The following is an 18467-nucleotide window of genomic DNA, read 5'->3' as shown; positions in this document are numbered from 1 at the left end:
TAAAAGAGGGTGTGTTTAATTGACATAAAATGTCAGCTTTGCTGAGAGCAGAAGATGGCAAAGCAACACTGCATCAGAAGGTGGAACAACTATTCTAAAGCGATACTTTAGATATACTTTTCTAGAACAGATTTATTAGATTACTTTTTTGGAAAGCATTTAACCAAAATTAAATATAATGCTCTGGAACTTAGAATAAAATTTGCACTTGCTGAAACAGAATACTTTGCATAAAAATAATCCTTTAAAAATTAGAGGAGACTTTACAGGCACGTAACTGTTTAGATATAAACAAACATAGACTAAAACACTTTAAAAATTAAAGCCGTCTAGAAAATGGAAGTACCTGAAATTGTTATTAGATTTTTTCTTTCTGGATTTGAGCAAGAATTTCATCTCTTGGACAAAACCCTTTGTCTGATTATTCGAGAAACTTGTGGAGTAGGAACACAGGGCTCTTATATACTTTTTTCTCAACTTAAATTTCATTTACAAAAATAGTGGCATAGTATTATGAATAAACTATGAAGTAGTGACCAGGGAAATCCACTAGAACAAATTTTGTAAAAATATTGCAGATATGGAAGTTAAAAATAGAGTGGATGCAAGTACTGTACTAAAAGTGTTTGGTGTAGTTACAATGATCACTTTGCACAACTATCCCTACAGTCTAGGTAGCCATTGAGTTTCTCCTCAGCAGTGTCAGCTGGTAATGAAAACAGCAACCTCTTGTCAGTGTTGATACCCTGACTCACAGAGTTGTATTGATGGAGAGGTCACTGTCTTGTTATAGGCACTGACCATGAGTATTTGTTAAAACAGTTTGGCATAGACCTCCTCTGGGAGTCCAGTTGACACATAAACTTTACCTTCTTAGGCTGTAAACAATTGATCACAAAGATAATTCTTTGTCTCTTTTTACTTTTGATTTTCCCTCACCTCTTTCCCTTTGCTTTCTTTTTCTGGTCTGTCTTTTCCAAACTTTTCTTTGTCTGGCTTTGTTACACTATCATAGGAAGGAGGAGAGGTGGTAGAGGAACTTCCATCTGTTTTTTCTGGGGTGGAGTTCCCATTTAATTTGTCAATAATCATATCGTCTTTTATAGGTAAGTCAATCCTCCCTTTGATTGCCTCTTTGTTATACTCACTTAATACCGTCTTTAACCTTTGCCTTAAAAGATAACATCTGAAATTACGCTGAATGATAGCAGCAGATACCTCCTCTTGTTTGCGTTTCAAAGTGGTTGTAATGGGCTCATAGGAGACTTTGGAGGGGTTTGATGCCATGAACCGATCTTCCATTTGTATTCGAAGGGCATCCATCTCTCCACTTTCACCCAAAACACGCTTTGTAAAGGCAAATAAAATGTCGAGGCAGTGGATCCTGTCCCCACTGACCATGGGCAGATCCATGGCAATGAGCTGGACTTTGTTTGGTTTTGCTATGAGAAGAGGAGGATCCAGGGCAGCCGCAAAATCAGAGAGCTTGGAGAACTCTATGAACTGGGTGGCATCAGGATCAAACTTCTCCCAAACCTCATAGAACATCTCAAAGTCGTCCTCACTCAGGGGCTCTGCACTTTCTTCAGTAGCAACACTGAAGTTCTCCAGGATGACAGCGATGTACATGTTCACCACGACCAGAAATGATATGATGATGTAACTGACAAAAAAGAAAATCCCCACAGATGGGTTCCCACAATCTCCCTTAACTGAGCTGCCAGCGTGAATTGTGTCAGGGTCACAGTCAGGCGGTGCACTGTTGAGAATAGGTGCTAGCAATCCATCCCAGCCAGCAGAGGTGGTAATCTGGAACAGGCAGATCATGCTGTTGCCAAAAGTTTCAAAATTGAACATGTCATCAATTCCAGCTTCCTTTTTAACATAGGCAAAGTTGGACATCCCAAAGATGGCATAGATGAACATGACCAGGAAGAGCAGGAGGCCGATGTTAAACAACGCAGGAAGGGACATCATCAAAGCAAAGAGCAGCGTGCGGATCCCCTTGGCCCCTTTGATCAGACGCAGGATTCGGCCAATCCTGGCAAGACGGATCACTCGGAACAGGGTAGGGGACACAAAATATTTCTCTATCAGCTCAGCCAGAAACATACCTATGGAACAATACAGAAAACAGCTAAACAGTGAGTATCTTATGCTTATATGAATGCTTTTTCTTTGCAAGGTTAATGAAAACAACAAATTTGTTATGAGTATAAACCTTTACTGTTTGGATCCACTTCCTAATATTACCAGTGAAAGATTATAGAGTTTTATTTAATAATTCTATAATGTCATAAACCAATATGGACTCTTGCAAAATCCTATAAGTTAAATAATCTCACATAGTGGTATGGCATTTTAAGATTATATACACCCAATTACTATGAATAGTTATCCTCGCATATGAAATGTGCCAACAGCAAACAAAGACTATTTCTGAAATCTTCAAATATATTGTTTTCTTTTTTTGAATAGTTAAATTCTTCAGTTAGTGGAAAATGAACAAGAGTGTTGAACTTTAGATCTATACACATTATGATTCTCAGATCTAATTTCCATGTTACACAGGTGATAGGCTTTGGGGACTTTTCCAACAACTGCACTTCTCTGTAAATAAACCATTCTTACCTACAATGGAGAGAATCACCACCACAAAATCAAAGATGTTCCAGCCTATGGTGAAGTAGTAGTATCTGAGGGAGATAAGTTTCAGCACAAATTCTCCGGTGAACAGGATAATGAACACAAGGTTGATCCGGGACAAGACTAGAGTCATATATTTGCTCTGGTCATCAGTTTCTACCATCATGGTGACCATATTGAGGCAGATAAGGATCATGATGCTGATATCAAAAACTTGTCTGGTTACAAAATCAAAGACCATTCCTTGGAATTTGTTCTAGAAGGAGAGGAAGGAGAAGGTTAATACGCATATTTCATAAATATTGATCCATAAAATTGCAGATGAAGCCCTTCTACGTATGGCCCATGGGATGTGCACCCTTCTCACATTACCGCAAACAAATTTGTTAAAAAAAGAGCAATAAATGAAAAATGTCATATGACAAAAACAAAATATAATTGTTTTATTTAGGTCCCATGGGAAGACAAAGCTGAATAAAACATAAATTGGTGGCAACTGGTTGATAACGTGCATGGGCTTTGCTTGATTTTAATAACTGATAATTTTTACAAAAAATAATGACAACTAATAATGAAGATTTACAAAGTAGGTTAATATAGACAGACTTTTAGATGGATGAATATGCCAATTCATTTATCAATGCTTTAGGGATTTTGAATTATAGCTTATTTCTATCTGTCCATCCCTCAAAATATGTCAGTTGTTTTCTATTTAATTCTGCCTCTTCTAACTATAATATTTAAATGACATTCAGTAAAGTAGGTATATGCCCTTTTGTGTGCCCTCCCTTACATCATCCCTCTGCCCTGCTTCCCCTCCCCTCCCCACCCCCCGCCTGCACCTACTTCAACTACTCTTAAAAATAATGCAAAGTGAAGTCATTTATAGGATTCATGAGACCTTGTCAAGTCCCAGTTCTGGCGATTACAGGCTTTGTGACTTTACGTACAGTATATACCTTCTTTGGGTCTCAGTTCCTTATTCCTTACCCATCTAAGAGGATAGGTGATTTAGAATACAGCTCTGTGAACATAGTCCACCATCTTTATGACTTTCCACTATAATGAAGCTCTACAGAGTATGCATTCTGAATAAATCTTTTGTGTGTGGGTGTATTTGCTGAAACAAACTATTTTGATATACCCTTTTCCTTTCTAAAAACGTTAAAAATATTTTCTAGTCATAACAATGGAGAGAACAAATAGCATAGAGGGAGCCCATGGGTGTAGAATGGGAAGTCTGGAAAACTCCACCTACTTAAAAGGATAAGAGGGTGCCATGTAACAAGATCAGAGGAGCTGGAACCAGGTGTGTTGTTGGCAGCAGTAGGTGGCAGCAGGAGCATGAACCTTGCTTTGGAAGCAGTTATTGGGAACCCTGACTTGGAGGTTTTCAACTGACAAACTAAAGAACATTGCCTCATTTTTAAGAACTTAGTAATTCTTACAGTGTAGTAGTTGCAAATTGTGTTACACAGTATGTACTTTACAATTAGGTCATATTATATATTGATGATATCACCTAATATGTTCTGATCCAGAGCACTGCCCAATTTCATCATATGGAAATAGGGCTTTGGAATGTTAAAGAAGATGAGTAATTCTTACTGCAGGCCGAGGTATGGGTTTCTGAGGTTTCTTGGACCCAAGTTTCTTCATTGCATTGTAATATTTTTTTTGTTCCTCTGTCATAAATATGTCTTGACCTCCAAAGTAAAGACATAGTATAAAACTGGTTACAATCCAACCTGTATTACAACAGTACTTTTACAAAAGTATTTCTGAGTCTCTCCTTTAATCCTTCTTTTTCAGTTTTTAAATGGATATTATCCTGCTTCATATAGATTTATCCTGCTTTTCCCTTTTATGTGAAATTCTGAGTACCTTAACATTATGTAAAACCCATAATCACATAAAATTCTGATAAGTACAGGATTCTAATTTGATTATATTACATTTAGAAGGAGGCTCAGGAGGCTCAAATATATTTTCATGAAAGAAAAAAAATCTTAGTCATTTTAGTGTTGACAATTTTACTTCTTTATTCAACACTTTTTGAGCACTTCCTGTGTCTTAGACAGTGCACCCAGTATCAGAACTACATAGATATATAAGACACAGTGTCTATATGCAAACAAACAAAAACAACCCAGTACTGCAGAGATAACAATAATCTGTTTCTGAACCTGTTCCAAGATTCAGAAACAGGCTTTATATAGGGGAGTACCCTTAAGCTAGACCTTAAAGGATGATTAAGGGTTTGCTAGGCAAAGCACTTTAGGAAGAGAAAATATCCTATGTAAAGTCATGGAGGGAGAAGAGCATGCCTTGTTCAGAAAAGGGCAGAAAATCCATGTAGCTGTGTATGTAGCAAGTGATAGTGTTAATGGTGGGTACCTGAGGAGTAGGGAAGTGCATATAGAAAGTGTGGTGTGGAAGAAGATGAAGCAGGAAGACTGGGTGGAGATAATTCCTAAAAGGCTCTGTAAGCAAGGGTAAAGCATTGAGGCCCACTGGATGTTTTGAAGCAGTGGTCATATTTTTGAGTCAGAAAGACACTACAGCAGATCTGCAGAGGATGAATCTGGAGAGGAGCCACCAGTTAGAGGCTGGACTCCTCTGCAGCTGAACTGACCACATAGTGAATGGAAGACAATTTAAAAATGATCTAACTCCGTCATGACTATGAGTGTCCTGGTTATTTGGATGTAAAACAGACAGAACCTCAGAATGGAGAAAGGTGAGAGCTGAGGAATACTTATCTTCTTTTTCTGTTGGTTGAAGTTATCTATGATGACACCAATGAATAGATTCAGAGTGAAGAATGACCCAAAGATGATAAAGATGACAAAGTATAAGTACATATACAGATTTTCTTCATATACAGGCTGAAGTTTAACCTAAATAATATTGAAAATATTAAATAATATTTAAAAACACAATAAATACTTGAGCTAAATTAAAAATTTGGTGAGTGTTGTTACTTACTATAGAGTTATTTTTGCCTTGACCTGAGATACTGTTCTGCAAAAGCAATTCTTTTCTCAAATTAGTATGACCTAATATAATGAAAATTTGTAATTTTACAATTGTTCTTAAATCTATTTTCCCATTGTGGCTTACCTGTACCTATTCTTTAGAGTAAGTAGCAGTGGTATAAACAAGGCAAACATTTTGAACCTGTTATTAGTCTTACTATAATTTTTTTTGCAATATTTTCTCCTTGGGTTTGTAAATGTTAGCTCTTGGAGATAAGGCTTTAATAACAGAACATCAAATTCTAAGAGGAAAATTCAGCGTAAACAGATATGTTCTGAGGAACTATTTTTATTCCTATTTTCTAAATTGAGTTTCCCTGAAACTTGTTTGCTTTTATCATGATATTTTTGGAAGCTGCTTCACAGACTCTGGTTTATCATACTCTCCAGGGATAGGGAGAGACAAATTACTTCCCCACTGAGCAGCTTTCCCAATCTTAAGAGTCTCATTTACTGGACCAATCTGATTCTTCTAATCCATGCAGTTAGATATCCTTTCATATTAGATCTATAATAGACATATGTTAACCAAAATATCATTTATATTGAAGTGAATTGGCTTAAAAAGAGAACTTCTATATGCAGTTATAAATGTTCTGATTGCTTCTAATATAAAATTCTGGGCCTTTCAGTTAAATTATCACTATGGAAAAATCTAGTAGCTATAAATAGTATTTGAATGAAACTTACATCTCGTGAATCAACAGCTGCATACATAATATCCATCCAGCCTTTAAATGTGGCCTGTAAACAACATATATTTGAATTCTGCATAAAAACCTAATCCAAGAATACTCATTTTACCATACGAAAATATGATAGTGTTATTAAATATAACTTTTTGTACAATATTATGAAATATTCTACAAAGAGATTGAAATGGATTGAATGAAGAAATGAAATTGAAATAGAACAAGATTTTATTTCAAAACTGGAACTCTTTTTCTTTGTTTGTCATGGAAGGTATTTTGTTTTTTTCTACACTAACATGTAACTAGGTGAAACTCTCATCTCAGTCTCAAATCCCTTTCAAAAGGTAAGCTCTATGATTCAAACCTCTTGTGTGTTTAAACACTCAACTGTTTTCATTAAATTCTTGATTAGTTAATATACTGTCAGTTAAGTCAAAATAATTAAATATTACACATTTTGAAATCCACTCCATAAGATTTGCATTTCCACACATAGTAGAACTATACTCCTTAGATCTTGGTACAATTATCTGTACATTAATCTGTACATTATCTGTATCTGTGTGTTAATTAATTAATACTTAGATTAATACATAGATTAATAATCTATACATTTAATTAATCACTACAATAGATACGTTATTATTTTAATACATATAATTGCTTCTTTGGCATTTATTGCTACAGAAAATTAAAAATGGTAATAGCACAATAACACTCAATAATAGAGTAAGAAAAGACAGGAAGCAGAAATATAAAATCACATTAAAACATATTGACAACTGAACACTGGGGAAAATACATTTTAAAATCACTGCAAAACATCTTCTTTAGTCAAGTCACGCTAATAGTACAGGTGTTATCATCAACTACTTTCGTGCTATCAGATATTAATCACTCAAAGAACATCAGAGAAATGATTTTACTTGAAACATTTTGAAAACGTATTCAAAACTCATACAGTAGGCACTTACCACTTGAAGCAATGCGAGATAGCCAGCACCAACATTATCAAAGTTTACTTTCACATTTTTCCACCGAGCTTTCTTGCCAAGAGCCTGACAATCACTCAAATTGTTAACTTCACTAACTTCAAACATGTTACCAGTTGTCGTGTTTACACAGTGGTAGAACTTGCCAGCAAACAAATTCACACCCATGATGCTAAAGATCAGCCAGAAGATGAGACAAACCAACAGCACGTTCATGATAGAGGGAATTGCTCCAACAAGAGCATTCACAACCACCTAGAAGAGGAGATAAGGATAAGGCAGCTTACAAATTGTTAAAATGGAAACCATTTCTTCCATTATTTATTCAATATAAAATGGGTGTGAAACGAGTTAAATAAAAATCTAGGTGGACAAGTTTGTTTCTTCTGATATTTTCTAGGACATATTCGGTAGGGGAAAACAAACAGTGACACACTAAAGAGCTAAAGGATTTAAAGAAATCAAAATATGCCAAAGTGTGAAAAGAAATAAACAAAAACCTGATATAGTAAGATGGAGTCAGAAAATGTTTGTATGCTGGGGAAAAAAAGAAAAAAAAAGATGTATTAAATACCAACAAGAAATAATCATCATTCAACAATACATGTTAACTTTCAGGTGTGTTCATGAATGATTGATGATTTGAAAACATGGTTAAACAAACCCATTACAAATAAGCAAGTATTAATAATGCCTTAAATCTGTATCACCAGATCAAGTTAACTTTTGATGAAGATGAAGAATGGTATAAGGAATTTACAAGGTCCTTTTTCCCCATATTGATAATTCCTAATTTTAAAAAAGTATATTAAATTAGGAAATGAGATGGAATTTATCTCTGGACATAAATTACTGAATGTATTCCCATTATTATTGATCCAAATCTCTTAAATGTTCACTTCAGGGCACATGTTACTTCACCAACCCAGGCCAACCTATTTCATGAAGGAGAAATTCAGTCATCTTTCCTCTAAATTCAGAAGAGATTAATGTGTATTTTCAAATCTCTAGTGATTTGTATCTTTTCTTATCTAATTAATCTAGCTCATACTGGGACTATTTTGTTAGGCACTTATATTAAATGAAACGATTGTTTTATTTTAAAATACTGAAACATTATTTTAGAAATCAACACCAAAGAATTTTAAATTAATATCAAAACCTGAAATCTAAAATTGTAAAAATTTCTTATGCTACTTGAATCTTATTTCACTTAGAAATTGTCATATATATTATACTGAAACCAGGTTTTCTTGGCTCTAAAATGTGTGTAAAATGACCTCCCACAAGTTCTCTTATCATCAAATAAATGCATACCTTTTACCATATTTTATACCTAGAATGTTAATTCTGCCAGATGACAAAATTAAAAATGCCAAACTAGAATAGTTTTCAGATTAGAGCAAACTTGGAAGTTTTCTATTTTGTTCAATTGCTGTCTCCCCTCAAAAATGAATTATTAGGGCTTCCCTGGTGGCGCAGTGGTTGAGAGTCCACCTGCCGATGCAGGAGACACGGGTTCGTGCCCCGGTCCGGGAAGATCCCACATGCCACGGAGTGGCTGGGACCGTGAGCCATGGCCACTGAGCCTGTGCGTCCGGAGCCCGTGCTCCACAACGGGAGAGGCCACAACAGTGAGAGGCCCACGTACCGCAAAAAAAAAAAAAAAGAATTATTAATATGAAACCATGCAGCCAGATGAAGGCTTAAATAATGTGAGTGATGGTAAAAGATTGGTGTGGAAAAAACTTGAAATTACATAATCATTTTTATTAATTTTATCTTGTCTTGTGACTTTATCAAGTAGCAATGAAAGAAAATTATAATGTAAAAGCAAGTATTTCTTTGCTTACAGTGCATCTGGAGAGTGGTTTCATTCTTCCTGGTGAGTGAATCTCAAAGTCAAAACTGAAGTGTTTTTATCGCTTAAACAAACCACCTCCTAATATAAAAGCCCCATGGCATAGAAGAAATTCAGTATCCATGTGCATTTGCAAGCTGGATTAAACAAAGCTGGCCTTTGTGCTAAATAGTATTTTGAGGGGCGTGGCAAGTAGATGTGTATATAAGTGTGTATTTTATGTTTAGATGCATAAAATATACACTAAGGAAGAGAGCTGGAGAGGAAAATATAAGTGCTAATGGAAAAAGTGAACCTCATTCAGAATGCTCACTTAAAAGGGAGATCTATGAAACAAACCCCAGGGGTTGCCTTCAATGCTTAGTTAATTATCCTAACCCCTACTTTGGTTGCTTAGGATATATAGATTTTGTCAGAGGCTACAATTTAGTGTTGTTTTCTTGTACAACAACTTTTATTACTGATATTAATTGAAGAAGTAGAGCACACAAAAACCATTCTATCTTTCATTCATTACTGGTAATTTTTTAGAAATCAGACTATCTACTGAGAGGAAGAAAAATCTCCTCCTAGGATGAATGTCAGTAGTAAATAATTATAAAATGCATAAGCAATGAAAAGAAATAAATGGCAACACATAGGTTTTACTTGTTGTGGAAATGTCCTTGAACTGTCACCAGAAGACTTGGATTCTAGTTCTAGTTCTGCCACAAACAATTTTTGAGGGCCTGTTTTAGTTTCAGGAGGCTAGGCTCAGTGATCCTTAGGATTTCTGCTTTGAAATTTTGTAATTCTATGAAATAAATATCAGAAGAGTATGGCAGCCCTCTGTATCTAAATCATTACCTACACTTAATTTTTTTCAACAACGCGTTTTATTTAATTAATTAATTAATTTTTTGGCCGCGCTGTGTGGCATGTGGGATCTTAGTTCCCTGACCAGGGATTGAACCTGTGCCCCCTGCTTAGGGACCTGGAGTCTTAACCACTGGACTGCCAGGGAAGTCCTTACATTTAATTTTGACATGAATCATCAGAGAACCTGTATTTTTCTTACCCTCATGCCTTCAAACCGGGATAAAGCCCTCAGTGGTCTTAAAGCTCTTAATGTCCGTAAGGATTTGATGGCACCAAGTTCTGAGTAACCGAGAGCATTGGCTACCAAGCTAACCAAAGAAACCTAAAGAAGAAACAAATATCAATCAGTCCACCAAGGATATATCTATTCTTTATGCCAACCAAATAAAACTTCAGACATACCTTGGCAGCCTTCATATTCCACATAGTGTGATCATCTTACATTGCCAGCCTCATATCATATTATTGCTTTTCTTATCAGTGAAACTGGAGTCTTTGCCCATTTATATAAACATCTGTAAACCTCTCCAGTTAGATATTTTACCCATGGAGCCCTTTTCAACCTGTGCATACACCACTGATGATTTGGGATTTGATTCAAAAGCCATATGCTCCACGGATCTGGGCTTAATATCATTGATTAGAAACCATGCTTTGCTTCCAAATTTATGTAATATCTTGGTTATGTGTATTGGAGGCATTGACCATGTAATAGAGTCAATAGGTTAGATATCTTCTCTCCCCTTCCAGGTCACATTAACTTTTTATGGGCTGAGATGAAGCATTTTTCTTTTAACGTTCCTAATAATGTCTGGTTGAATATGTTTTAGTCAATATATGTTGGATAAATAAAAAAAGAATAAAATATAACCTGGAAAAACATTTTATCAGACCACATAGTTTCATAGTAATGAAAAATATTTTATCTAAACTACTGGACTTACAATTTAAAATACAGTACCTCTCATTCAGAATGATAATACATCTTTCTGATATTTACACAAATGCTAAATTTTACTTAAATATATGAAAGGTTAAAGAAGACATGTCTCTTTTGGGAGGAAGAGACTTTATTTGCTTTTATTTTCTTTCAATATAATAACATTTATTGAAAATTTACTATATGTTAGGTTCTGTTCTGAGTGTCTTACATGTATAAATCTCAAGAAGTAGGTACTATTACTTTTGCCTTTTCACCAGTGAGGAAGTTGAGTTTCCCCCACACTCCCCCCTTCAAAAAAAAAAAAAAAAGGATGTACAGGTAGAAAGAGGTGAAGTTAGAATCCAAGTGATCTGACTTCAAAACCATATGTCAACCTTTTTCCTCCATTATCAAAAATTCATTCTTAATCTGAACCACAGAACACAGAAAATGACTTGTATGATTATCTTCTCAATTCTTGCAAGGATTTTATATTACTAGTCCTCTTCCTGATGTATCGGAGAGAGGTTAATTTACTACATCCACTGGATGGCTTAAGGGTCATGGTGTAAAGGTGACACCAAAACCAGAACTGAGACTTTACAGGCAAATGGAGCCACTGTCCCCTCATTATTTAATTTAACATTCAGCTCGCAGAATTGAACAGAAAAATAAATGACTTGAATGGTAAACTTCACTAGTGGCAGTATAATTTATCGAGCTATTCATTTCTGTCTAGTGTTCGCTGCTACAGAAGAGTGGAAAGATGAGGAAAGTTATTATCAGAGAACGCACAGGCTTCTATATTCTGGCCTCATTTGCCTCCGGAAGCATTCACAGCTTCTTTAAGTTTCTGGAGCTGCTTTCTGAAGACTTCCCTCATCTTCCCAACCAAGTCCTCAGACTTGGGCATTTAAAGGGAAGTGGCTGCAAATTTCTCAAGACCCTGATGTAAGGAAGCTCACGCTTTGAAAGGAAAAGAAAGGTAATGGTCAGAACCAGGAGGTTCTGGAAGAATAGCAAGTTGTGGGTTCAAAGCTGAGAGGTACCACTTGCACACTGGGGTGGCTCTGTGTGTTGCTAGAGAAGCTGCATTTTAGTGAATTGCCCTCTTTTAATGGATTTCATGTCATTTTGTGTAGGACAAAAACTCATTGAGTTAAGTATTGTGAAAAACTTAATATGCTTTAAAGGCAATTTTGAAATAAATAATTTTAAAGATTTTCAACATACTTAAAATTGAAAGATGATGCCTTATGTTGGTAGGGTGCTTTAAAACTTACAGTGATCTTTTTCACTCATTATCTGTGTCTGAGAGTAGTCAAATGACTAGTCCAAGAAAAGGTAGCAAGGGGCAAGCACATAACTGGAATTTCTGTTTTCAAGTCCAGTGTGTTTCCCATCTCAGCAACTTTGTCCTCGACCTTTCAATACACAGTGTTTTAATCTTAGTCTCTTATGCTAAACACAAAAGGCATTCTTCCTAATGTGTGCAAAGTGTAACAGAAACTCTTTGCCAAAAACTGAATTTTTAGTACAAATTTACATGATTCTAGATACCTTACTACCCAGAAAATATATGAAACCACAGGGGGTGGTTTAGTTGTCATCCACACCCTTCCACAGTCCTGTGGCAGTTGAGACTGAGAAGGAAGGGAATAATGCAGGAGGGAGTTGATGGTTCTGAAGAAGACCCTGGAAGTCCTGTGATTGTTTAATGAACTAAGTGATATGAACTTATTTCCCTTAAAATGGCTAAAGATAATTTTTTAAATTCAGTATAAGCAGTTAAAAGATTAAAACCATATGATCACCTCCATACATCGAGATGATACATTTCATTGCAAAGCCTTGCTTAATTTTTGATGGAGAAATTTAGAAGCATTCTCATTAAAACCAGAAATAAAAAAATATCTCCACTATCAACATTATTATTTAACACTTTCTGGAAAAAGAAATAAGAGCTATAACAATTGGAAAAGTGGAAGAAGCCATTATTTACATATATGTTATTGTTGACCTCAAAAAAGCAGGGGAATAAAGTGAAAAACTATTGTAAACAATAATATAATTATTTTTGGTTGTAATATATTTTTTCATATTAATTTTTTAAAGTTTATATGTGTCTTTTGAAACTATACAAACTTTAAAATATTAACAAGGAAAAATAAAAGTATAAGAATAATCTAAAATATTGTTTTAAGAAGAAGAGCAATCAGAAAGGACAAATTCCACCTGATATTAAAGCTAATTATAGACCTACAATAATTAAAGCTGTCATATTAGTAGGCAAAGAAGTGAATTAAACAAACCCAAATTAGACGCAAGGCATACTGGCATAGCAAGATTTAGCACATAGAAAAGGGTAGCATTTTAAATGAGAGGTGAAAGGAACAACTAAAATGAGAAACCATTTTGAGGAAGATAGAATTGGAGTCTCACCTCACACCTTACACCAAAATAAGTTCCAGACTGATCAAAAATTCAAACATAAAAATGGATGAAGAAACAAAAACAGTAAAGCTGAGGGAAAAAGCATGACAAAATGTTTTAATAATCTTTAAAGCAAATGGTCTTCTAAGCATGAGAAAAACCAAAAAGGGAGAAAAAGGCTGGTAAATTTGACTAAACCAATATGAAAACATTTTCACGTGACAAAAAAAAAGCTCAAGAGACAAAAGCCCAAATCAGCAAAATAGTCATACCACATGTGACAAAATAGTAAATTTCCTTAATGTAAAAGGAGGTCCTACAAATCAGTAACAAAAAGGTCATTAACCAAATAGTAAGACATACAAATTCCGTCTAAACTTTCATTTTAATATATTTGTTTGAACAACATATTTATTTATACTCCTTATTGAAATTTAACTCGAAGGAAAGCAAAAGAATACAAAGAGAATGCAAGAAGAGACAAGAAGAAAGAGAGTTCTAAAAAAATTCTGGAGTTTGAAAAAATAAAGCACACCGGAATGATTACTTTCTCAGCAGAGCAAAAGCAGCAGCAGAAACCCAAGTGCCTGAAGAAGTAAGTCAAATTGTTCCAATGGACTCTGAAAAGGCTCTGGACATGGAGGCCCTGTGTTCTTCTAAGACAGGCGGTAATGGATGGCACTGAAAACAGAATCGATTCAAAGTCTCTGTATAGGAAAGCTGGACATTCTTGAGTCCCTTCACCCACCCTTCTCCAGCCCTGCCAGAGAGCAGAATGGAGTAATACTCCTTCACGGCTTACAAAGTAAAATCTGTATTTGTTACAGAGGTCAGAACGTAGCAACAATAATCCACATTGTGGTTGGGTTTCCTTGTGAGACCACAAAAGCCTCTTTAATACATCATGCAATGGAGGGTTTTCCATTAATAGTACCATAGGGTTTAAATAGCATGTAGACTAACTCAGTATTTCCTAGAGAAGGGCACCTAGAGTTTCAGATTGCTAAGTGCATACCTCCTTCCTTCTACTCCAGAACAGTCGGCTAAGCAGCTTCTAAAATGGGGCTCAGGTGATGGTGAGGGAACAGGTACAAATCTTCCATGGAAGTGGTGCTCTTAACGAAGATGGGAGGTAGGGGATACTGGAGATGGCAGGATTTGATCAGCTGGGATGGGTAACATTTATGGTAGGAATGGAGTGAAGACCATCCAGTGTCTGAGAAGTGAAGAGCAGTTCGTATGCAATGTCAGTCAGGAATGAAAGTCCTTACACTTTTATGTAACGGAAGTCTGTAACTCAAGGCTGCCTCTTTGCTTTTGACATTCTCCTACTTTTATCTTAGGCTTTTATAGTTTATTTATTTGTCTATAACTTTTTACATGATTAGAAAATTCATAATGCTCACCAGACATGTAAAAGTGAGCATCTTGGTAATTATGGTATTTGTGGCAGAGGGAAACTGGAGATAATCTAAGTGCTCATTCCTGGGGAATGGATGAGTAAATTCTGGTGGTGCATCGCTGGGGACTGCACTATGGCATGTAGACACCATGGGTTCCATGGGAATTTCATTGAAATATTGCAAACACCATTTTTTTAAAAATGAGGACTTTGAATCAGGTGATTTCTAAGTTTACTTCCTTGCCTGGAATTCCATAATTCAGTAATTTCAAGATGATTAAAGCAATATAATGCTATATGTTATTCATGTTGAGAAGATAAATCACAGTATCTTTACTAATGGAGGCATCATCTTTAATCAAGTACTCTACTGGTAAAATACTAGTAAAAGTGCTAGTCTCATTGATAGTGAGCATGATTACTTATGGGGTATGTAATTGTGAATCTGTCCTTAGGTTTAATTATTGTTTTTTTCTAGGAAAATAGGAATTGTTTTTGACATTTTACTTAATGAACATATGTTATATAGTCACTTAATAGCTAAGTAATTACTCCGTGTCTCAGTTTCCTCATCTACAAAATTGGGATCATAACAGTGAATACCTCAGTGGTTGTTGTGATGATTAAATGAATTAAAGCAAAGGTTAATCGTTATTAATATTATACATGAGAGCCCTTATCTGCCTTCAGTGTCACTGCTTAGAATCTTAGCAGTGATGAGCTGGTATGATATCCCATGGGAAGGCTTTTAGAAAAAGAAAGAGACATGTGGATCTTCCTAAGGGAGATATTTAATGAGGTCATGACTAGAGGCAGGGAGAACATTTATAAAGCAGCTCAGTGCTTTGTGACCACCTAGAGGGATGGGATAGGGAGGGTGGGAGGGAGACGCAAGAGGGAAGACATATGGAGATATATGTATATGTATATCTGATTCACTTTGTTATAAAGCAGAAACTAACACACCATTTTAAAGCAATTATACCCCAATAAAGATGTTAAAAGAAAAAAAAGCCATTGCTTGGTCTAGTTAGTCATTGTGATGTTGGTGTGTTGTTGAAGAGGAGGGTCCAGACCTCCAATTCATTTTTTAGTTGGTAATTTGAAGTAGAATTTGCTGATTGATTGACTGTGAGGGGTGAAAGAAAGGGAGAGGCTGAAGATGACATTTAGCTTAGCTTCATAAATATACCACTACCAGACTAAACAGGACATTCAGGAAGAAATGCATGACTGGAGGGAAAAAGTAATGAATGTACTCAGTCAGGAGGAGGATAAGTAGTATTATCTAGGAAGCAATTAGAAATGTGAATTGGGGTTTAAGGAAAGACCAGTATTGGCTAAAAGTCATAATCTTTTAAAAACTGGAATATAGACTTTATGCTATTAAATTAACAGGATTATCTCTTTAAACCTAGCCAGTGAAAAAATTTTCTTATTAATAAATTGATAATGCTAAAAGAATTAAATTCTTCCTGAAAAGGAACAAAGTGAGTCATTCCTATTAGGAGACATTTGTAGAAAAAGCCAAAGCACATACTAGACTATTTACATGGAAGTATGTTTGAAGAGAGATCAGAAATTGATATCAAATGACAATAATTTATAGCTATTCAGTTCCTTTACCTCAAAGTTTTAAATTTAATCAAATATTTCCACAAGAGCTCCAGGTGAAATTCAAGGCAGATGTGTACATATTAGCAAGGCATCTTATTGTTTTCATTCACCACCACCAAAGCAGCCACCTTCAGAGTGTAATGTGGGAACTCTTTGACTAGTGCAACATGACATTTTACATATATCTGTGCTCTGTTGAAAAATATGGGGCAAAGAAAGAGCACAGTGCTAGACAGAGGTACCTCTGACCTAATAGCTGTGTGACATCTCTAAACCTCATTTTATCAGTAGCGAAATAGAGATAAAAATAAGAATTACATCACAGGATTGTTAAGAGGATTAATAAATACTGTATAATTAAAAAGAGATATTGATAATGAGGTGGTAATGTAGGGGTTAGGAAGCACAGTCATTAGAGCCAGACTCCTTGGTTACAAAATCCAGCTTAGCCTCTTCCTTATTTACTGTGTTTACAAGTAACAACTTTTCTTTGTCTTAGTTTCTCCATCTGCAAAATGAGAATAATTATGGCTTCTAACCATAGAGTTTTGAAGATTAGATGAATTAACATATGTAAAGTGATTTTAGCAGCTGTTGTACACAGTAAGCATTAAATCAGGGTTACCAATTTTCTTTATTATTAGGTAAGGCTCTGAATTAGTGCTATTCCCACAGTAAGTGTTCAGGAAGTGCTAGGCATCTTATTGTGGCTACTAATATTAATAACAATTCTGGCTTCATTATTGAGGATGCTGATACGTCAAAAATAAATGTCAAGAACAGCCAGGATCACCTGATTCTAGAGGTTGATGGCAATTGTAAATACATATTAGAATCAGAAAATGTCCCTATTCTCCTTTTGTTCACTTCAGCAGAGCAGCTGATGAGGATTCTAAGGAGCCCTTGAGCAAGCAGGATGTCTGAGTAGCAGACATCAAGCATCTCATTTCAACCACATCAGCAACCTGTGCTGTCTCTAAAGTGGAAATCACTTGTGGACAATAAATATTTCATGATAGTTGAATCTTTACCAAGAGTGTGTTTTGGAAACATTAGCACCTTAGGATAATTTAGAACCAAATTTGAAGTTGTCATGATAGATGCTCAATGAATTTTCTTAGGGATGACACTTATGCAAAAATCCATAAGGACCACAAGAAATGTGAATTTTTTCAATAAATTATGATCACATGCTTAATTCATTCTATGGATAATAATAGCATCTAAAGTATAGCTTGTATAGTTATAATACAGGATAGTTTGGTTTTCATATGAATATAGTATCTTTTGCCTTTGGATAGGAGAAAATAATTATACAGAGTTAGAAAAAGTGGTCCATCTAGTGTGCGATTCTGACAACAAAGGCATGGGTTAAGTTTTCCTACTTGATTCCAACCTGAATTATCATACTTGCTGTCTCTATCTCTTCACCTCCATTCTTCCTCAATCTTACCAATATTTCTAGTACTTTATCCCCATACTTCCATGAGACATCTCGTAACTATGACAGCAATGACGTCCATTCTGCCAAATCTAAGTGTCATTTCTCAGTACTCATGTCACTTGACCTCCTTGCAGCCTTTTGATCACAAAATTGATCACCTCTCCTTTGGAAAAACCCAACTATCCTCCTCTGGGCTTCTGTGATACCATGTATATTTTGTTTTCCTTTTTCTTCTAATTGCTACTTCTCAATCTAATTTACTGGTTCCTTCTCTTTTGCCCAACTTCTAAATGTTGAAGTGTCTCCAGAGTTTGGTCTGGGCTCTTTTGTTTGTCAGCTTACATTCTCTGCCCAGGTTCATGATTTCAAATGTCATCTCTTTCCTGATGACTGCCAAATCCATAATCAGGTGTTAGATTCTCTTCAGAACTCGAGACTTGGGTAAAACTCACCGTGTACTCTTGAATGTCTAATTGGCATCTCAAACTTAGTACTACATCCCTCTTCCACCTACCATCTGCTTGCCCTGTCAAGCCTGTTTTCTGATCTTATCTAGTCCAGT

General features: G+C 35.5%; 1 protein-coding gene across 17 annotated transcripts in view; it reads right to left on the bottom strand.

Annotated features, from left to right (window-relative positions):
- Window positions 1-688: 688 nt before the first annotated feature.
- Window positions 689-18467, bottom strand: part of SCN3A (sodium voltage-gated channel alpha subunit 3) — an 80777-nt gene continuing 62998 nt past the window's right edge. For 13 of the 17 annotated variants that reach the window (XM_029225023.1, XM_029225020.1, XM_029225030.1 and 10 more), the window contains exons 20-26: window positions 10287-10409; window positions 7351-7623; window positions 6375-6428; window positions 5409-5546; window positions 4255-4359; window positions 2632-2902; window positions 689-2114 (exon numbers count right to left, since the gene is read on the bottom strand). In XM_029225023.1, the coding sequence (XP_029080856.1) occupies window positions 919-2114; window positions 2632-2902; window positions 4255-4359; window positions 5409-5546; window positions 6375-6428; window positions 7351-7623; window positions 10287-10409 (2160 nt within the window). In that variant the 3' untranslated portion in view covers window positions 689-918. The remainder of the gene's footprint in view (window positions 2115-2631; window positions 2903-4254; window positions 4360-5408; window positions 5547-6374; window positions 6429-7350; window positions 7624-10286; window positions 10410-18467) is intronic. The other 4 variants (XM_029225028.1, XM_029225025.1, XM_029225032.1 and 1 more) reach the window with 2 other exon arrangements.

The sequence above is a fragment of the Monodon monoceros genome, unplaced genomic scaffold (genome assembly GCF_005190385.1).
Source record: "Monodon monoceros isolate NGI ecotype Baffin Bay Population unplaced genomic scaffold, NGI_Narwhal_1 Super_Scaffold_16, whole genome shotgun sequence".
Lineage (NCBI taxonomy): Eukaryota > Metazoa > Chordata > Mammalia > Artiodactyla > Monodontidae > Monodon > Monodon monoceros.
The sequence above is the reverse complement of the archived record's forward strand: the minus strand, read 5'-3'. Positions and strand labels throughout refer to the sequence as shown.